This window comes from Bubalus bubalis, chromosome 5, assembly GCF_019923935.1.
Source record: "Bubalus bubalis isolate 160015118507 breed Murrah chromosome 5, NDDB_SH_1, whole genome shotgun sequence".
Classification (NCBI taxonomy): domain Eukaryota; kingdom Metazoa; phylum Chordata; class Mammalia; order Artiodactyla; family Bovidae; genus Bubalus; species Bubalus bubalis.
In genome coordinates, this window is record NC_059161.1 from 68,373,026 (window position 1) to 68,396,333 (window position 23,308).

Below are 23,308 nucleotides of genomic sequence, written 5' to 3' on the forward strand. Positions count from 1 at the left end.
CTGTTTGGGGCTTGGCCATTCAGTCATTATTTGTTTATACATCCAAGACATATTTTTCGAACCAGACACACTGCTCTCCATGCTGGACAATACTATTTTTTTCCTGTCATTGTACAACTTACAAACAAATGGGGGAGTACATATTCATCCCTGAATGATTCTGCCTAGAGTTTACTTCTCAGGGTTTTCTTTGATGACTGTTCCTTATTTAAAATGAATGTACTTTGCAGCCAGACTGGAGATCAAATCTCCTTTCTGCCCTCTTCATTAACACACATTCCACAGGCACTAAGGAGAAATTTGAGTACCACGTTAACCACCAAATTTCAATCTACAAATACAGACAACATTTTAAACATGTGCATTTTAAGTGATCATATGATAATTTTAACACCAGGGAAGCCTAGCGTGCTGCAGTCCATGGGGTCACAAAAAGTCGGACGCGACTGACAGAATGAACTGAACTGCTAGAATTCCTAAAATTTGATAGAACTAATGTTGGACTCATATGAAATATAACATGATCATTTTAGAGCAATAGTTTTTATAATGCACACAAGCTCTTCTACGTAAAATTAGATCTTATATAGGGTCCCCTTCTCCATTTACGAAAGATGAGAACTGAAAATGCCCATTTGAATGAAAGAAAACCATTTCAAAATGGCTTCACAGGAAACCCTGTGTCCCCAAGATTTAGTAGATTAAGGGAGAAAGGAAAATCAGTTGCCTGTCATTGAGGAAAAAGTAAAAGAAATGGCAGATAGGAAATCCAAGTACTGGGCGATATCAGCCTGTGCTCCCTGTCACCCAGCCTCCCTGTGTGGCCTCTGAGTACAGACATTACCATCTGAGAATATAACTACAACAGCAGGAGAGAGAAGAGCAATGCAAACTGGGGCAAATCACACAAAGTAATAAAATGTAAAACCACAGGGACTGCATCACACATATTTAAGATTAGTCACCTTGATATGCAAATATAAATTTTATAAGAATGACTGGATGTGCGACTATCAATCTTTTTAATAGAAACCTTCAATTAGATCATTCCTTTCCATAGCTAATAAGTAATTTGCACATCACAGCTACATCATCCAAGATTTTTCTTCTGGGTAGCAGATGTTTTCTATGGATGGGGGCTTATTTCATTAGGATCTTTGCTTATTAAGGGGAATAATGCATGATATGTTTACATCTCAGAAAGTTTATATTGGAAACTTGATTTATTATTTCTACATCACATCCCCCAAAGTATACCCTCTTCAGAAGACTTAAGTCAATAAATTTTTTGACTGCTTTGGAAAAGATATTACTCTGTCCTGACAGATACCTAGATTTGAATAAATCAACCCAGATGGAAGCATACCTTTAAAGAGAAATGAAGGCTGTCTCAAAATGGGGTAAAGACTCCTTAAAATACTATAAATAAACATTTTCAAGATCATCCCACATTAAAAAATCTTTAAAACTGTAAAGAAACTTAAGATGCATAATTATGAAATGGACAATTTTGTATACTGTGAAACTTAGAAAATAGTTCATTCATCACTATTGCTATAGTGATAACTCTTCAGGAACAGACTAGTGTAACCCACGTAAATTAACAATTAATATAGTTGAGATTAAATTCACTAGGCTCCACAGAGCAATGAGCAACCTCTCTTGTACCTTCATTAGAAACCAAGAATTTGCAAATATGATCAATACTGTTGGTTAGAACAGTAAATAATTTGCTGGTGTCAAATCACATTCCCCTTTCTTTGCTATTGCTGTCCACTGTGGAAAATATTATATATCCTTGTTCACCTTTTGTAGCTTAATTAGTGATGCAAAGCTCATTTAAATGATATAATTCAACAAATACACATAACTCAAATATTACTATAGATTACAGGAGAAAAAGATCACAATGCTATGGTCAAGGGTAGATGTTGTTTCCACAGGTCACCAACTACAGAAACAGTGGCGTGGTCTGAAAATATGGACACACTTTTAACCAATCAAGGTAAGATCCAAATGATAACAGGTCTAAAAATGCAAGGATTAAAATCAAATCAATAAATTCTGGAAGTTGTAGACATGTTATAAACAATGAGTTTGATCAATATGTGAAGTATAAGATTCCCCAAAGTCTTACAAACTTATACAGGCCCAAAGTTTAAATGGAATTAGATTGAGTCTAAATGGTATGGCAAAACCAATACAATATTGTAATTAGCCTCCAATTAAAATACATAATTTTAAATTTAAAAATTTTTAAATAAATAAATAAATGAAGATTATAGAAATTACAGACATTAAAAGAACAAGAAAATTCCAAATAGAAAGGAAGTGATAAAGTTGTCTTAGTCTCATTATCATTTGATGTATATCAAATACTGGAGTGCATAGCTATCCCCTTCTCCAGGGAATCTTCCCAACCCAGGGATTGAACCCAGGTCTCCCACATTGCAAGTGGATTCTTTACCATCTGAGCCACCACAGAAGCCCAAGAATACTGGAGTGGGTAGCCTATCCCTTCTCCAGGGGATCTTCCCAAAGCAGGAGTAGAATCAGGGTCTGCTGCATTGTAGGCAGATTCTTTACCAGCTGAGCTACCAGGGAAGCCAGTCTCATTATCATTTGATATATATCATGACTATTATTCAGAGAAGGCGATGGCACCCCACTTCATTATTCTTGCCTGGAAAATCCCATGGACGGAGGAGCCTGGTAGGCTGCAGTCCATGGGGTCGCTAAGAGTCAGACACGACTGAGCGACTTCACTTTCACTTTTCACTTTCATGCATTGGAGAAGGAAATGGAAACCCACTCCAGTATTCTTGCTTGGAGGATCCCTGGGACGGCAGGGCCTGGTGGACTGCACAGAGTCGGACACAACTCTTGCGACTTAGCAGCAGCAGCAGCAGCATGACTATTATTGTTGCAAATTAAAACATACAAACTATTGAAAAGTTGAAAATTTAAATAAATTGATTGTTTCTTCAGGCTAAAATAAAGTATTTAATCCAACTAAGTTATTCTTACTTTAGAGAATACAAAAATATATTTGAATATATTTGTATATATATATAAATATGTACATTGTGGATATATACTTGTAATTAAAATGATGGCTTAATAAAGTGAGTTTGGTCAATTATAAATAAAACATCCCAGAATTTAATATAAAACAGTCATATACAAAGATATCTAGAATTCTGCTTTTGCTGTACAAACCTGCTTTACAGCATTTCTGTCTCATACAGGATAGAAATGATGCTACAAGAGACATACATAGAAAATATATAAATGTAGTGTTTGTTCTAATCAAATGGCATTTCCACTTTAAATTTATAAAGTAAATATCAGAATATTAGAAATGCTTGAAACATGATAAATCTGAATATGTTCTTCATGGCTGTTTGGTTTTTTTTTTTTCGTAAAAACAATTTGATTTAGATGAAATTACACTATCATTTTATGATTCTTAAATAACTAATTCCTAAAGTATAGACGGAAGATCCTGGTGGGCTACAGTCCATGGGGTTGCAGAGTCTGACATGACCAAGCACACATGCACACATACTTTGGGCTTCCCAGGTGACACAGTGGTAAGGAATCTGTCTGCCAATGCAGGAGACACAAGAGTCTCAGGTTCGATCCCTGGGTAGGGAAGATCCCCTGGAGTAAGAAATGACAAATTCCATAGACAGAGGAGCCTGGCAGGCTACAGTCCATGGGGTCGCAAAGAGTCAGACACTACACACACACACAAAGCACAGACATAAAATAACCCGTCAAAACCCTAGAATCCAACTAAGAACATATATTAAAGCCATACGGAATTTCATTTCTGTAAGTTTCAAGCGCATGTTTCTTTTTTCCTTAAATACATGACAAGCGGGACAGATCAGGTTTGCTAACACCCTGGGGAAGGTGTCTCTGCAGGTGGGGGATTGGCCTCCGCAGTAGTGCAGACAGAGGCATGAAGGTTATAGATGAAGGCAGACGCACCGTCCTGCAGATATCCTGGCATTTTGTACCTTATGCCCACAGAAAGTACAAAAGTCATAGATTCATCAGCAAAGCTGTTTGGATTTTGCTTTTCTAAAACCAGAAAAATATCTCCCATGCTTTTCAATGCTTTAAACAGATGACCCACCATATTACCTGCTTGTTTGGTAACTTGATGATATGCCTTGCACATACTGAGCAGAGAGATTAGTGTGGCTTCTGCCACCTGCTCCTGACATATTCCACTCCTCAGCCCCCGTCACACTTACCCATAACTATTCCCTCACACAGAGGGACCCTCAGATAATATATGGCTGTGGCTGTGGTCATTCTAAAGTCACTTGACGACCTGTGAACTTTCAAATTGTATGTATATAATAGATGAGTGATTCAATGATTGTCTATGCAAGGAAGAGATAACTAGCCCCAATGTTACCTGTTTATTCTGTTCCTATGTGTCCAAACAGAGCAATGGGAGGAAAAAAGGAGGAGTGACTGTTAGTTCAGTGTCTCTCTTCATGAATATGGCAGGAGGGGAGAGAATAATAATTTTTTTTTAGATCTCTAACTTCCCATCTCTCTGGGATGTATTTAGATAACCCATATTGCAAAATACTTTCATATGCCTTAATGACACACATATAAAATAGTGCCAGACATGCTTCTGCAATATTCTTTCAGTATTATTAAAGTATATACTTTATTTTATAAAATAGATTTTTTAGTATAAATTCTATTTAGACCTCTCAAATTCATCACTGTTTGGACCAAACTCACGGAAAATTTTAATTGTGTTACTAAGAGGATTTTTATAAACCAAATTTGTGTCACAGAAGCTTCTCTAATGTATTTTCTAAACACAAGACATGTGCAATTGAATTTTTATAGTGCTCACATATTAACAACTTTCACACTCTGCAATATTTATACTGAGAATTTTAATTGGTATCTGATAATCTTTTGCAATGACCTGTTATTTCAACTCTACTTCGAATCATTAAAAATAAAATTGTTATGTTTAGTTTTAATCCAGGCTTCTAGATAATCACCTTGTTCCATGAAGACCTTTTCTATACTAACCTTCACTTTCCTTCCAACCTGCAGCAACCAACAAACAACTAACTTAGGCCCCTTTCCATACATGTTTCTCTGATACTTATTTTTTGGTAGTTAATTTCTCCTTACTTTGCAACCTGAAGAGTCAGCCCTCTAGCACATAGTTAGGGAGGAGTGGCTTTGAGCCAGGCTGAGGGGCCCCCTTGGCAGGTGTAGGAGAAAACCACCAATGTATTGGAAGGCGAATCCTCTGAAGGACAAACGTGCCAATGGGTGATTCCTCCTCTAAGACGCACAGTCTCACTGAAGCGCAGACACTGCCATAGGAAGGTACCAACTGAAACTAACACAAACTGAAAGGCCTGCTTAGTTCAGGCAACTGCAGGAATTTGATAATAATCTTTCTAACCTGGTACCTCAGTAGAGGCCCACTCGTAACCATCCTTGGCTGTAAAAGATTTAGAAACATTGCCTTCTCAAAGGAGTTCTAGGTGTGCCAAAGAAGATTCTGGGGCACATTTTATATGAGGAAACTAGAGAAAAGAGTCTAAACAGGTGGTCAGAAACTTAAACATTTATGAACAAGAATAATAAATGTTTAAATGTGGCTGAAAATAAGACAGTGAGAAGAGCTGGAACGTACAGGAATCCTAGCATTTCTGGTTGTTGTTCAATTTTTTTAAAGTGCTAATATTAGAAAAATAGATTGAATATTTTACATCGATGACTACTGATCCAAAATCAAGCTTTCTAAAGTTAAAAACTAAAATGTATAAATGCTATATTTGAGCAATGATAAATATTTGCCACTGAATCCTCAAATGCTTTCACTAAACAATGTATACAATTGGTCATATGACTGCACTGTGTGATGCACAAACGTTTTCCTCATGTATTTTATAGCTGGTCTAGATGCTTTTCGAACATTCCTAAAATCAGAGTTTAGTGAAGAAAATGTTGAGTTCTGGCTTGCCTGTGAAGACTTTAAGAAAACAGAAAGTGCAGAAAAAATTGCTTCCAAAGCCAGGATGATTTATTCTGAATTCATTGAAGCCGATGCCCCCAAAGAGGTGAGTGAAATATTCCACAACAGTGAATATTTATCCACTTATCCACTAACACATCTGCTCCCAATTGAAGGACACTAAGTCCACCTCAAGGGAAATTAAATTGTCACCATGTCTTCAAACAGAAGATGTCCGTAAATTTGAACAGAAGTTCCTTACAGTGATCCTCTGGCACTGATTCACTAAATAGTTTCTAGCACTCTCTATGTGCTTCAGTGTTTCTATTTTCTGAGCACAACAAGCAGGCTCTTAAAAAGCAGTCTAATGTTCCCAATTAAACAGCTCTCCAGAAATCCTACTTAGGCGTGCTTCTGGATTTCAAATTCAGTTTCATTTTTCCTTTTGTAAGCACAGGGGTCAATTTGGAATAGAACTCTTGAATACAATTTTTAAAATAAAAAAAGATACATACATGAACTTAAAACCTACTGTTTTAAGTTCAAAATCCAAATTCGTAATATTTAATGTTCTGGAGGCCCACATCACGGCATATAATAATGCCTTACCTTCTCAAAGAGGGGGTTGCTTGACTTTATTTCCTTCATGGCTGTTGGGCTGCACCTCGCAGGCTTGCAGAGACATCCATGGTTCAGTGAATGCGGGAGCATACACGTCTGAAGTAGGGTCCTGGAGCCACACACCATGGTTTGGGGTGGACAGTGGAAGGAACATGGAGGCAGACTTCACTGCGGAGGATGCGGAGGAATGGGAAGGCTACTAGTTAATGGGGAAATGACTGACATCGGATTGGCTTTTGGGTTACCAGGGAAACCAGCAGAGGGTCAGGGCCCTCTGAGCACCTTCTTGGGGCAGAGGTCTTCCCTTATTCAACTATCAAAGGGCGTCATTCTGTCCTAAAGATTAAAGCAGTCATTATCTGGGCCTGAGGGGCAAACATACAGATGTTTACTGACTAAGGTCCATCCTGTGAGTGGGCTGTAGGGAACTAGGAACTGCTCCAGGAGCAGGGAGTGAACAGGGAGTGAGCAAACAGCCATCCTGCATGGGCAGATCACCGTGGTGAAAATAAGCCACAGGTGTGCGGGTGGCCTGGTCCTACAACAGTAAAAATGAGCCAGGGTATGTCTCAAGTGGTCAGATCCCACCTGTGCTGCATTAAGATCAGGAAAATAGAAAAGGCCTTACAGGAAAACCTGGAAGGACTTTGAGAAGAGCCCCTCAAAAATGTTTTATGTGTATACCATCTCATTTATAATTGATTTAATTTCCAGAACCAAATGATGATCATCTCTGCTGCATCCCCTTAATGTTTAACTTTAAAGTTTAAACTATTTACATTTTAAAACTGCTGTAATCCCTCACTGATTATAACATCTAAGCAGAGAGTTTTAATGCTTAAGCAGCAAGCGGGAATCTATAGCCACTAGCACCAAACATAAACCACCTACATCATCTCTCCTAACAGAGTTGAAATACTGATACCCTCCCAAGTGACAGCTACTTTATGTTCTAATTCAAAATTTAAATTCATGGTATGAGACGTTATTGTACTAATGAGGACAGAGGACAGCAAAGATGATATGCAAAGTTTTTTTTTTTAATCTATGGCATAAAGTTGCTGTATCAATAGTTCAAGTTTTAGATGGACATTAATTACTGAAGCATATGTTGGTATAGTAAAATTTTGCTGACATATGAACCACTGAAGCTTAGAGTGGAATTCAAAGGGGGAAAGAAAAAGTAACTTAACTCCTGTGGAGCTATTTCAACGTTTATTTCCCAGTCACTATCTAAGAATCAATAAATGAGTCCAGAAAAATTTAAATGTAGTGTATAAGATTTGTCAAGTTGATTAATGTGTCATTCCCTAAAAGGCTTTGAAATCAACTCTAAAGGTAATCTATTTATTATTGGTTTGAAAGCCACATTTATTTTTCTTCATGAATCTGTCTGCTTAATGATTATTTTAAGTTTTTTAAATATTATATATGAAAAATCTTACATTAATACTAAAGAAATGTAATCTTTTAATTACAGCTGAACTCAAAGTTATATAATAAATTATCAATTTGGATAAAATAGTTTTATTTTCCTAATCTTTCCTGCCAAAATAAATTAATATGGTAATAATTTAAAAGAATAGTACAGTTATTGTTTTAGGATACAAAGCTTTCATACTTATTTTATAATTTGTCCATCTAGTTAATTTTATAGCTGTTTTACAAATCACAGATTATATTGTCTCAAACCATCTAAAAATATTATTATTGGATATAACAAAATTCTCATTGAAGATGAAGTGTATATATACAGTTGAAACAGCCATCATCTTTCCTATTATTTGCCATTAATTATTTCCAATTCAAATTAACTAAAGGGCATTTGTCTCTTACATACCAATTTCAGTCTTCAGCATATCTTGCTATATAGCCCATCAATTATATATTATATAATACAAGTATTAGTATGAGTCATTAAATGGAAATTTTTTGAGAGTCTGTTCCCACAATGAACAATCTGTTCCCACAATGAAGTCACACAGTAGAAGGGGAGATTGACATGTGATAAAACCAGTCAAATACACAATAGGCAACAAATAAGTTGAATCATTTAAAGCTTGTTATTAGCAGTGTGCGGAAGAGCAATGAAGCCTATCCAGAGATTTACAGGATGGATTTGTAGGCTGGTTCACATATGAAAACTATGTCATATTTATCAAGAGAGCAAATGAAGAAAGTACTTCAGACTGAGGGCACAGTGTACAGCATAAATGTACAGAACTCCCTAGAGTTTTCCAGAAATCACAAGCATTTTGATATCACTAATGAGAAGCAGTGGGATAAGGCTGGACAGGCTTATGGAGGTTGGAAAATATCATTTTCATAAGTAGAAAATTAATGCAAGAATGAGATTCATATGAAAGCATTCTTCATTTTTCAATATTCAATTACAGTTGTAAAACTGTCTTGCATAAAGAAATCAAAATTATAACCAATTTCCTTGGTAGAAAACCCTAAAATAGAGAACAATGACAAGGTCACATCATCCAGATGTCTATTAAGTCCCATTTACTTTCTTTTCAACTTTTCATGTCTTTATTTCTTCATCTGTAAAATTGCTAGCATGACAATAATTTTTAATTGATGCAATTAGACAGTTTACCATCAGACCATTTACTAACAATCCCTGTCTGTAAATGGATGTTACTAATGGTTCTTCATTTCCTATTCTAATAGGCAAAACTGCACAGAAAAACAACTTTCAGGTCTCTATGAGAGATGATAATTGCAGGAAACTTTATGCCCTCTCCCTCAGAGTTTTATCATCTCTTTGGTTTTCTACACTAATTGTGTGATGTAGTAGAAAATCTAAAGGTTAGAGACACAGACTCAAATCTTGTAATCTTGTGTTGACCTATTCATCCCTCTAAGCCTCACTTTCCTCATCTAAAAACGTAGCTGTGAAAAAGGACACAGCAGTCATATAGGTTAGATGAAAATGGTGAATGAGATAGCATATCTAGGGTTTGCAACAGGCAGAACAGTCTTTAAGAAGTTTTAATTCCTTTTTTTCTTTACACAAGTCACTATAAGTGCTACTGACTCTACCCCAAAACATTAACTAACTTCTAAGACCATCTGAGGACAAGCCACTTTGAATGACTTGATAAATGTATACATGAAAGTGAAAGTGTTAGTCACTCAGTTGTATCCGACTCTTTGCAACCCCAGGAACTATAGCCCGCCAGGCTTCTCTGTCCATGGAATTCTCCAGGCAAGAATACTGGAGTGGGTAGCCATTCCCTTCTCCGGGGGATCTTCCTGACCCAGGGATTGAACCTGGGTCTCCTACACTAAAGGCAGATTCTTTATTGTCTGAGCCACCAAGTAAGCCCCTAAATGTATACATTTGTGTGTGTGTGTGTATGAACACAAATTAGAAAAACACATTAGCAAATCATGAGTTTCAGGTAGAAATATCTACTAACTGAATGGATTATACCTAGATATTTTCAGAAGATATTCAAGGGGAAATAAAAGTGTGAGTCAGATATTTCTAAGTAGTCTGAAAATGATAAAATTATTAGATAAGCAATATATATTTTAAAGTGTCCTTACTCCGCACACAGTAAGAACTCGAATGTGGCTAAGAAAAAAAAAAAATTCTTAACATTGTATTTATTCTTCCTTCAATTTGGACCATTAATTTCATAATATTTTAAAAATTTCAAACAATATTTGGTTTCAGAAGAATGTAAATCTTAAAAAAAATTAAAATAGTATGAGCCATCCAGCAAACCCAAGATACTGACATATTTTAAATATTTATGTTTTATTTCTGTCATTTATGAATTATGTTTGTATCATCTCTTATATTAATAAGAAAATTGGTCAAGATGGAAAATATGTGATTAAAGAGAAAACTGTTTATGTTGATTGTCATTCTGTGAGATTAGAAAATATTCCCAATTATACCACACTGTGATGTTTAAAAATTATATAAATTCAAATTCAAATTATGACCAATCTGGGAGCAAATACATTGGCAGTCTTTTAAGTAAAAAAAAAAAATTACAAAAAATTTAATTCTTAAATGTATTTATTAACTGTGAAGACATCATAACCCATTAAAGAGACAAAACTATCATCATAAAGGAAAAGAATCTTAATGCGTTATGCAGGAGACTTTTAAAATATCTGTGTCTGGATGTTTTGCTTTTAATTTTTATTGTAGCACAGTGTTATTTGGTGACTCTTATTTCATATCAATAAATGCTTATTCTGTGCCTACAATTAACCACCATAAGATAAATTCCTTCCATGGAAGGGAAGTTGGGTCTAAGCAAGAGAACACATAATAAACACAGAAGTACAATGCAATGTGTTGTGGAAATGAGGTAGCTTGATAAGGAAATGCAAGAAAATAGAATAAATTGAAACTATGGTTTGGCTCAAAAGAAACAGTCAGTCTAGTTGGGTTAAAAAATTAGATTTCTAGAACCAGGAAAAAACAGCAAAGCAACAAATGATTAAGTGGAAAAATTTTTAAAACAGATGAAATTGTTTGCATTATATCTATTTTTAGGATTTTTATTTTTCTTTCCTGTTTCTTTTGGTGGGGGGCACACAATGCAGCATGCAGGATCTTAGTTCCCTGACCAGGTATCAAATCTGTGCCCTGTGCACTGGGCGTGTAGAGCCTTAACCACTGGACCACCAGGGAAGTTTTTGTTGTTCAGTTGCTCAGTCGTGTCCCAGTTTTTGCAACCCAATGGACTGCAGCATGTCAGGCTTCCCTGTCCTTCATTATCTCCTGGAGTCTGCTAAAATTCACGTCCATTGAGTCAGTGATGCCATCCAACCATCTCATTCTCTGTCATTCCCTTCTCCTTCTGTCTTCAATCTTTCCCACCATCAGGGACTTTTCCAATGAGTCACCTCTTCGCAATTGGTGACCCAAGTATTGGAACTTCAGCTTCAGCATCAGTCCTTCCAATGAATATTCAGGGTTGATGTCTTTCAGGATTGACTGGTCTAATCTCCTTGCTGTCTAAGGGACTCTCAAGAGTTTTCTCTAACACCACAGTTTGAAAGCATCAATTCTTTGGTGCTCAGTCTTCTTTATGGTCTAACTTTCTCATCCATACGTGACTACTGGAAAAACCATAGCTTTGACTAGATGGACCTTTGTCAGCAAAGTGATGTCTCTGTTTTTTAATATGCTGTCTAGGTTTATTATAGCTTTTCTTCCAAGGAGCAAGTGTCTTTTAATTTTATGGCTGCATTCACCATCTGCAGTGGTTTTGGAGCCCAAGAAAATAAAGTCTGTCATTGTTTCCAGTTTCTCTCTATTTGCCATGAAGTGATGGGATTGGATGCCATGATCTTCATTTTTGGAATGTTGAGTTTAAGCCAGCTTTTTCACTCTCCTCTTTCACGCTCATCAAGAGGCTCTTCAGTTCCTCTTCACTTTCTGCCATAAGGGTGGTATCATCTGCATATCTGAGGTTATTGATAGTTCTCCCAGCAATCTTGATTCCAGTTTGTGCTTCATCCAGTCTGGCATTTCGCATGATATGCTCTGCACATAAGTTAAATAAGCAGGGTGACAGTATAAAGCCTTGATGTACTCCTTTCCCAATTTTGAACCAGTGCATTGTTCCATGTCTGGTTCTGAAGGGACATTGTTATAAAGGTTCTAAATGGTCAGGGAAGTCCTTGTATTATATCTAAAAGTTGATAATGATTGAATAGTACTGAGGAAGGATATTGAGATAAGGCCTTCTTCATTTATTTTTGGCTATGCTGGGTCTTCACTTCTGTACAGGCTCTTGTCTAGTTTTGGCGTGATGGGGATTGCTCTCTGGTTGTGGTGTGTGGGCTTCTCACTGTGGTGGCTTCTCTTGCTGCAGAGCACAGGCTGGATGTCACGTGGGTTTCAGTACTTGTTGTGCAAGGGCTTAGTTTCTCTGAGGCATGAAGAATCTCCCCAGATCATGAATCAAACCTGTCTCCTGCATTGGCAGGAGGATTATTTACCTCCGAGCCACCAGAGAAACCATGCCTTTATTTTAAATAAGATTAATTTTGAGGATTCCTTGGTGGTCCAGTGGTTAGGACTCTGCACTCTCACTGCCGAGGGCTTGGGGTTGGAGCTCTGATCAGGGAACTAAAATCCCACAAGCCACACGGTACACCCCACACACACAAAAATAAGGTTAGTTTTATAATCCTGAGGGAAAAGATAGACCTCTGAATTCTTGGCAGAGAGAAACCCATGGCACTATAGGCATTTCTTGATATTCTCAAAATGCCAGTTTTGTATCCTCCATTTTATATTCCTATTTTCTCAAAACGGTAAAGAATCTGCCGGCAATGTGGGAAACCTGGGTTCAATCCCTGGGTTGGGAGGATCTCTTGGAGAAGGGAAAGGCAACCCACTCTAGCATTCTTGCCCAGAAAATCCCATGAACAGAGGAGCCTGGTGAGTTACAGTCCGTGGGGTCGCAAAGAGCTCGGCACGACCGGGCAAGTAACACTTTTCTCTTTGCATTTTTAAGTGTTACTTCCACAATGAGCTGATGCTATGTTGAGTCTTGGTCCTGACCCACAAGTTGCTGCTTGTCAACAGTGCCCCCGAACTATAGAATCACCGCCAGATATAATATTTGCTTATTTATTAATTTCCTAAGTTTTTGTACACTAATCAATAGTTAGTGGTCTGTTACATACCAAGCACCATGCTGATGCAGCTATGAAAAAAGGCCGAGTCTCTGAATAAATCAAGCTAACCATATTGGTGGGAAGACTCTAGTTTAAAAAAAAAAAATTAGAATAAACTTTCAGGGATGTTGTGATAGGGAAATACATGTGATGTGGTCACTGTAACTGGAAAAGTCCAACTCTAAGGGATCGGGAAACGTGTCTCAAAGGAAGTAATTAGTGAGCTTTGATTAGAGATGTGAATACAGAAGGAAATAAGACAACATGGAAGGATGGAAGGATGATAGGAGAGGAAACGGAAGAAGAGTCTAGCAGGGCACCAGCTGGTGCCTAGAAGGCTGGCCCAGTAGAGGAAGAAGCCTAGTTCTGGGTGCCTCCAAGCATAAGTGGAGCCAAGAGCATGTTCTGAATCCTAGTGATTTCTGCATCTTTGTTTATTTCCTCTTCAACTCAAGGGATCTCTTAAAAAGGAAGAGAGAGAGTGACAGAGAGAGACAGAGAAAAAGAAAGAAGAGGACGGGGAGGAGGAGGAAGAAAGGAAGAAAAGCAGAGATAAAGAAACTAAGCCGCACACTCGCCCAGGGCTTTTATGTGGACTATCTGACTCGATCACAAGCACTCTGTCTTAGGCACTACAATCATCCACCTTGTACAGGTGAAAAATGAACTGAGGCTTGGACAGAAAAATGATGAGTCCTGCAGTCACTAAGATTCACAGATCATAAGGAGAGAGGTCTTCTGCCCTTGCTTTTACATTTTAATTTCCTTCCTCTAGATCTTATTTTAAATGTTCTACTTATTTTAAATGTTCATGACACAGCCTGGGAACCTCGATGTTTACACTAAAGGTGAAAGCAGAAAACTATCTCGTCACATAGAGTCTATCTTCTTTTCTGTCAGAAGCTGTATTTCTCTTCTCATATTCTCTCTATTTTGTATAACTTCTTAAACTGTAAAGCAAAAAAAAAGTCTCAGGAGCATCTCATTTAATAGCCTGTGGTATCATTTTGGCCCTCTGAAAAAATGACTACTGCCTTTCAACTCTAAAACAAAACACTCTTTGAATTTGCACATATCCCTGTCCCACTTAATCTTGGATTAGCATGTTGGGGTTCCTCACGGAAACCTGTCCATCTTATTCTCTGTCGCCTGCTCCAGATAGCACTTGCTGCGTACATCTATTTTTAGCAATCCGTATTCCTCAAGCTTTTATACATTGATTGCATACGTTTGATTTTTTTTTTTTCATTTCTCTTGTCCAATTTAAGGTGTCAGTGCTGCCTCCCAACTCATGTCATTTATTTCTGTCCTTAAAACCAACTGTGACAAAGGATACACTCCTGTGCAGAATGGATTCCCTCTCGACGTTATAAACTTGGCTATTCTCAACTTTCATAGTAACCCTTGAGACTATACCTCAGGATATTCATGTGCCTTTAATGATGCCAAAAACGAAGTAATACTAGAGGTGTTAACGGTGATTAAACAGAATTATGTAGCCAAAAACATGATTATAGGCAACTTTAATTTGAATAGTAATTTTTAAGCACTGCTGTGAATGAGGTTGAGGAGGCTGCCTGCCCCATTTGAGTAAGGCGCTTTCCATATGCATGCACACACTCTTTGCATAATGACCATCTCCTGCTACACTATACATTCTAAATGAGGGAAAGGCAATCTCATTTGAATGCGAGAGCTCGACTGAAAACTTTTCATTCAAATTATGTAAAAATATATAAAGCACAGTCTAGGGTCACGGGAAAGCCAAAAGGTACAGTTTCAAATGCATTCTTCCTGCTAAAATAATTTGTTGGAAGCCAAAAGAAGTTAAAACTGCTGTCATAGAAAAGAGGAATTGGCTTGCATAACGCAGTTATCAAAATCACCTGAGCATTAAACGATCCCTAGCTCATTATAATAAAATCGTTTTTTAAACAACAGTGCAAACCAGAGGCACTCATTTTAATGCAATGGATTGTTGTCAATGTCAGCTGTGTCAAGGCCTTTTCAAAAATGACAGGATTTAAAAGTCGCTAAACAGTTGCGATGACATCTCAGCTGTCATTCTGTGAGAATCATAAGCCTATGTCTTGTTTTCTGAGATTGGCAGTGCAGCAGTCTCAGAGAGCTAAGATAATTCGTGACCTTTGGAAAAATAAGCAAATTAAATGTCTTTCTCAGCATCCTTGAAACTTGAGTGTATCCATAGAAACAAAATGCAGTGACTATTCCCATGAGTAAATAATATAGATATAACTCTCTTTATTTCATCAATCGATATGCCATTCAGCCCCTGCTCTGGACCTACTAATCTGAGCTGCTCAGCTGAGTCTAAGCTTCACCCCAAGGTCCAAGCAGCTCAGGACGGCCTCAGGTCCACACAGTTGGGAGGCCTGCATCTCTAGAGGGTTACCTCCTGTCAGGGTGCCTGCTTTCAATCTACTCCAATCTCAATATCTCCTCTGTGCTTACTTTTTGAGATGGAAATTGATACAACTTTGCCAAAAATCAAACGAGATGAGTGCACAATTGGAGGTGCAGTTGGCAGACATGAGCCTCAAAGTGATCATATTAAAGGAATGTATGTATCAAAATATATGCTAGGCTGAATATTTTCACTTTTGTCTTGATACTAAAATTTCAGGGGACTCAAGAAGAAAAGACAGGGCGCTGTGGGTAGACTGCACTCAAACCTTATTCAGACCGACTCCTTGGGACCATTTAATGACACATATCACCCTCTTAACTGAAATATTAACTTCAGTTGGCTTCCTGTACTTAATTTCTTCCTCTCTTACTGACAATTCTTCACCAATTTCTTATACTGTTCCTACCTATAGCCCAGCACATACTATCTTGAGGGGAGGTGGTTGTCACCTATTTTCTGCCTGCATTTACTCCCCAGGGGATTTCTTCCAGTCTCTGGCTCTAAAAGGGCATCTCACACTTCACTACAAATCTGAGTCCTTATTTTCTCCTCAAACTTTTCTCTGAGTCTCTCTGTCTCAGTGAATGGCAATTCCATTCTTTTTGCTCTGGCTGAATAATTGATACTCCTCCTTGGTTCTTCTCTTCAGCGCCATATCCAATCCATTGACACTTTGTCGTCTCATTCTTCAGAATATTTCTAAAATCCAGTCATTCCAAAAAATGTTGCTTATCCCAGTTCATAAATATTCAGTTGCAGGCTTCATCTACTCTACATTCTAAGTATCTCTGAAATCTATACATTTCCCTCCATTCTCTGTGAAATGACCCAGCCTAATCCTCCATGACTAACCACCTGAATTTCTGGTATGACTTACTAATTTTTCTGCCCTTTATCCACAACTAGTCATTATATCACATAGCAGCCAGTAATATGTTTTTTCAAGCACATGTGTTTACATTACTTAAAAATCTTCTTGTTGCTTTCAAGTTAATTAAAAATTATTTAAGAAGACCTATAAAAGTCTATGTGATATAGACCTTCATGCCTTTTCAGGCTGTTGCCCCTTTCACTCTGAAAACCTACTGGGCTTTTTCCAGTTTTCCCTCCATGGCCAAGTGCCTTCCATAATCTTCTATACTCATAATAATACCTTGATGATCAATTTACAACCTCATTTCCTTTAGAAAGACTTTTTTTTTTTTAAGAAGGTAGCTTCTTCCCTTTGGATTATTTTCTCAAAATCTGTCTTCTTGATTGACTCTCAATTATTTTTATATGGTCAGATCTTAGCACAATTCCTAAGTAACCATTCAATGAAATAATTTAAATGAATAAATTATAGAAATTTACTATAAAACAACCACTTTTTCAGATGAGGTCTTTTTTTATTAAAGAAAAATAGGGATAATAATACTATCCATCTTATAGGTATGTGTGTGTGACATACAGTAGCCATATAAAGACAGCACAACAGTGGTAATATTTGATGAATATTAACTATTATTATTTACAGTTAAAGTAATCTTCTTTAAATATCCTTAGGATTATTTTAGAGATAATGTCATTGCTTAAATATTTTTAAACAGGAGATGACAAAGTCACCAAGGAAAATAATCCAAGGAGAGAAGACTGGGCATGGAACTTAGATGATGTCTGACTCCTCTGCTCATATGTTGAGGGACAGGTAGAGAAAAAAGAATCAGGGAAGAAATAGGGAAAGATAGCAGCTAGAAGACAGGTTAATTCCATGCCACAAACTACTGAATTCCCTTTATAGTGACAAATTTTCTCCTCTGATTATCAGACTGAATACTTAATATTGACAGAAGCCACTGTGTCCAAACCTGTTTAAGCAAAAAATCAAATTTCTTAGGATTTTTAAATCAAAATAATGTATGATGATAAGGAAATCATAGTGACACTCTTTCTGTAATCAAGGAAGGGTTCTTGGAGGATATTCAACTTTAGCTAAATCATAAAGGGTTGAGGATAATCTGTACAGAATAAAGTTGTGGAGGAGAGAGGGACTTTAGATGGTAAAGCAGCATAAACAAGAGCTTTAGAAAGAAAATTCACTCTGGGAACAGAAAGTAGATGAACTTCTGTTCATCTCTGGATGTCACCAAAGATAAGTAGGAGGTAGTTTCAAAACAACATTTGAAGCCCAGGTATGAGGAAGCTCAAATGCAAGGGTAAGATGTTTAAATTTTATATTATAGAAACTAATGGTTGTCAATTGAACATTCATACAATGAAAATGATGTTTTGGTGAAATTGAAAGATGATGTGAAAGTGCTGCACTCAATATGCCAGCAAATTTGGAAAACTCAGCCGTGGCCACAGGACTGGAAAAGGTCAGTTTTCATTCCAATCCCAAAGAAAGGCAATGCCAAAGAATGTTCAAACTATCAGACAATTGCACTCATCTCACATGCTAGTAAAGTAATGCTCAAAATTCTCCAAGCCAGGCTTCAGCAATATGTGAACTGTGAACTTCCAGTTGTTCAAGCTGGTTTTAGAAAAGGCAGAGGAACCAGAGACCAAATTGCCAACATCCGCTGGATTATCGAAAAAGCAAGAGAGTTCCAGAAAAACATCTATTTCTGCTTTATTGACTATGCCAAAGCCTTTGACTGTGTGGATCACAATAAACTCTGGAAAATTCTAAAAGAGATGGGAATACCAGACAACCTGACCTGCCTCTTGAGAAATTTGTATGCAGGTCAGGAAGCAACAGTTAGAATTGGACATGGAACAACAGACTGCTTCCAAATAGGAAAAGGAGTACGTCAAGGCTGAATATTGTCACCCTGCTTATTTAACTTCTATGCAGAGTACATCATGAGAAATGCTGGGCTGGAAGAAGCACAAGCTGGAATCAAGATTTCCAGGAGAAAAATCAATAACCTCAGATATGCAGATGACACCACCCTTATGGAAGAAAGTGAAGAAGAACTAAAAAGCCTCTTGATGAAGGTGAAAGAGGAGAGTGAAAAAGTTGGCTTAAAACTCAGCATTCAAAAAACTAAGATCATGCATCCAGTCCCATCACGTCATGGCAAATAGATGGGGAAACAAGGGAAACAGTGACAGACTTTATTTTCTTGGGCTCCAAAATCACTGCAGATGGTGACTGCAACCATGAAATTAAAAGATGTTTGCTACTTGGAAGAAAAGCTATGACTAACCTAGACAGCATATTAAAAAGCAGAGACATTACTTTGCCAGGAAAGGTCCGTCTAGTTAAAACTATGGTTTTTCCAGTAGTCACGTATGGATGTGAGAGTTGAAATATAAAGAAAGCTGAGCACCAAAGAATTGATGCTTTTGAACTGTGGTATTGGAGAAGATTCTTGAGAGTCCCTTGGACTGCAAGGAGATCCAACCAAGTCAATCCTAAAGGAAATCAACCCTGAATATTGATTGGAAGGACTGATGCTGAAGCTGAAGCTCCAATACTTTGGCCACCTGATGTGAAGAACTGACTCATTTGAAAAGCCCCTGATGCTGGGAAAGACTGAAGGCAGGAGGAGAAGGGGATGACAGAGGATGAGACGGTTAGATGGCATCACCGACTCTATGGACATGAGTTTGAGCGAGCTCTGGGGTTGGTGAAGGACAGGGAAGCCTGGGGTGCTGCAGTCCATGGGGTCGCAAAGAGTTGGACATGACTGAGGACTGAACTGAAGGAGTGATAAATAAAAAGAGCATTGTGAAATTACAAAGAAAAGGTGAATTAGGAAAGTTCTATATATAGATAGATAGAGAAATAGAGAGATCAGAGGGAAAAAAGATTTGTCAGAGATGATTCTTAAGTTTCCAGCTTGAACAACTTGGAGAAAAATAATGACATTTATAAAAACATGTGGGTGTGATATTTTGTCACTGACATTAAAATGAATTGCCAAGACACATCTTCCTAAGATTACTGATTATCTCCTGGGAACAGTGTCTCTGCTCATCACTTAGATATCTATAACTGATGTTGGCAGCTTATTGGTAGGAAAACAGGCAAATCAGAAAAGTGAGAAGGGCAAGTCAGACATACAAACTTAGTATATTTGGACAAATAATATTAATTATCAGTGATATATTGAAATGAATATTTCTGCTTAAAATGCTACCGTGATTTTTAACAAATGTAGAAGCCTTTTTCACTTTATTTACACAACACACATGTATTGAATCCTTACACTGTGCAAGGCATAGTGAGGGATAGGCAAAATGTAAATATAATGTAAGTAACACAAAGTCCCTTCACAGGTCAGAAAAGGTGAACCTTACAAGGTAGATGTTATTTGAATGTAACTTTAAGGACTTCCCTGGTGGCTCAGACGGTAAAAGCGTCTGCTTATATGCAGGGGACCTGGGTTCAATTCCTGGGTCAGAAAGATCCCCTGGAGAAGGAAATGGCAATCCACTCCAGTACTCTTGCCTGGAAAATCCCATGGACGGAGGAGCCTGGTAGGCTTCAGTCCACAGGGTCTCAAAGAGTCGTACACCACTGAGTGACTTCACTTTTTCACTTTAAGGACATAAGAGCTTCCCTGGTAGCTCAGATGATAGAGTCTTCTTCCAGTGCAGGAAACACAGATTCCATCCCTCAGTTGGGAAGATCCCCTGGAGAAGAGAATGGCTATCCACTCCAGTATTCTTGCCTGGAGAATTCCATGGACAGAGGTGACAGTCCACGGGGTCACAAAGAGTCGGACACAACAGAGTAACTTTCACTTTAAGGACATAAAAGACTGTGAAAGACTTAGATGAGGAGTGGGTTTCAGCTAGCCTGGGATGGTCAGGGAAAATATTCATTGGTAATAATGTACATGAATTTGAGCAAATTCTGGGAGATAGTAGAAGACAGAGAAGCCTGGAATACTGCAGTCCAGGGAGTTACAAGGATTCAGATACTACTTAGCGACTGAACAACAACAGCAACAAAATATAAGAAATTTGAGGGTAAGAGTCTACCTTGGTGGTGACACAGGTCACACAGAGAGGAGAAAAAGTATATAGGTTTGGACCATATTGTATTGGTCATGAATGCCAAGCTCAGGGCTTTGGGCATTTTAAATAGGGAATAAGGAGCTATTGCAGGCATTCCGTTCTGAATGAAATAACAAGGCAGCACTCTGCACACACTGTCCCTGCTATCAGTGAAAACTCAGCCAATGAATGAATGCCTAAAGGAGTTATCTTGGGATATTTACCATTATGGGGGATATAAAGTTAAACAAATTGCAGATGACACCATTGAAGAATTAACAGTGCATTTAAAGAGGAAATGGGCAATCTATATTCTCATACCCTAGCAACACAAGATAGGATATGAAAAAGATTCCACTATATGTTGAGAAACTCCTACAGAATCTTGATAATACCCACTACTCTATATTCTCACTATGGAAATCAGGAACTATACCAGATTCATAGCATGATATCATGTCATCTCCCTGTTCAAAAACCCTTCAGTGTCTTCCCACTGCTTCTAGTAGAAAGATAGGAACCCTTTACCACAGCAGATAAATCCTACAAGACTTGACCTGTACCTCCTCTCCCAATCTCCCCACAGGAACTTTATCACCCGCTGCACCCCCACCACACAAACACAGAGGCTCTTCAGAACATCACCGATTTGATCTTGCCTTGGGGACTCTGAATTTTTTTTTTTTTTTTTTGGCCAGAAACCTTCTTCCTCAGATTCTTAGAGAACTGGTTCCTTCTCATTCTTTAAGTGTAAATCTAAAATAACACTGTAGAGAAAATATATAGTACTTTCTCCAAATATAGAAAGCATCTTGTAATCAATGATTATATGGATCATCTCATTTTAATTTTTGTAACAACTCTATCAAGAATGACTGGGCTTAAAGATGAAAAATAGCTTGGTAACCCAGGTCACTAAGGTCATAAGCATCAGAGTACAGATTGGAAAACTATCCTATAATCTTACTACTACTCCACACCATCTTTCTGTGTAAAGAAGCAGAAACTGATTATAGATTTTGAAGCCTTGGAGGACTTTGCAGAATTTCATCTGGAACTTTGATGAAGGAACTGAGAGGATGATCAAAGAAATAAAAACAAGGTGTAATCTGAATCCCCAAGTAGCTGAAATCCCTAAGAAAGAAAATATCAGTGAGCAAATAGCAGCCTTTGATGATTCTTTTCAAAATATATTTTTTTCTTTTTTCTTTTTACTAGAATAATAATATTGAAATAATTTGATATTACTTATCTCATTTAGCCCTTAAAAGACTTTAAGACGTTATCATTATCCTTTTTTACACTATGGAAATAGAAAGTTGAAGGAAACTGTAAAACTTGCTTTACTCATGTGAACAGCAAGTAAGTAGCTAAGACATTGGATTGAAGGTCTGTCTGCCTATCTTTTAACTGCAATGAACATAAATTGTCATTTATAGTTTTTCACCAGACCCCCAATTTTTAGCATTTTACAGTCTCCCTCATTTTGCCAAGAGACATAATTCTATGCAACAAATAATTTTGACTGCCTATTATAGCAGTAGCAGCACCTGCCTTTGGTGAGCTTTGAGTTTTAAGATTCACCTCTCTTTGATAATTCACGAATATTTTCAGTTTAAGTGAAAAAACTTGGAATAGAAATTTTCTGCTTCTCAGAAAGCATCCTGGAAATGGGTAGAACTGGACAAGAATTTCCATGAGGTTTGGGGCATTTGTGTATTTGCAGGTGTGTCGTGTTGCAGTATCATAGATCTCTATTAGACCTTGCTGAGAATGCTTACTTGCGGTAGTGCTAAGGGGGCAAGAATGTACATACGCACATCTGCACGCGTGTGTGTGTACATCCCATGGGAGGCGTGGTGTTCTGTGAACAGGGGTAGAGTGTGAGTTGGTCCATTTTGGCAAACAAAAAAAAAAAAACACAATTTAGGATGAAAAGCAACATTATGAGAAACAACACCAGGAGCTATGGAGAATGGGAATGTGCTGGTGAAGGCCAGTTTAGTAAATTCTAATTACTGCTCTGCCTATAGAAGAACATTTCAGGTATTAAGGCCAAAGTACTAGAAAGAAATAAAAGATGGTAAGCAAAAAGAATGTGAAGTCATAAAAAATCTTATATGCATCTCCTTTGTCATTTTTTATAATCTCAAAATAAGGTTTGACCTCTGTTTGCTGTCAACGCCAACCCTCTCAACCTAGGTAAAGTAATTAAACCAGGCATGTGTTCTGCATTTCAGAAAATGAACATGTGACCTTTCTGTTGTTTTGCATAAGATTAACTTGATGCTTAAAAAAATTCAGATCATATTTGGATCTCCCATCTGTATAGACCATGCAGTCTTTGTGAAACTAATCTAATGTGATGCAATTTATTTCCACAGATTAACATTGACTTCAGTACCAGGGACCTCATCTCAAAGAATATTGCAGAACCAACTCTCAAATGTTTTGATGAAGCCCAGAAGTTAATCTATAGTCTGATGGCCAAGGATTCTTTTCCTCGATTTCTAAAGTCAGAGATTTATAAGAAACTGGTAAATAGCAAAGAGATTGGAAATCATAAAAAATGGCTCCCTTTCTTGTAA

The 23,308-nt window shown here is 37.5% G+C and overlaps 1 protein-coding gene across 1 annotated transcript; it reads left to right on the forward strand.

Moving 5' to 3' along the window:
• The first annotated feature begins 1,914 nt into the window (after positions 1-1,914).
• RGS21 (regulator of G protein signaling 21) lies at positions 1,915-23,308 on the forward strand. Its single transcript, XM_025286097.2, has 3 exons — positions 1,915-2,005; positions 5,956-6,122; positions 23,105-23,308. The coding sequence occupies exons 1-3, from the start codon at positions 1,915-1,917 to the stop codon at positions 23,306-23,308; spliced, it is 462 nt and encodes a 153-aa protein (XP_025141882.1).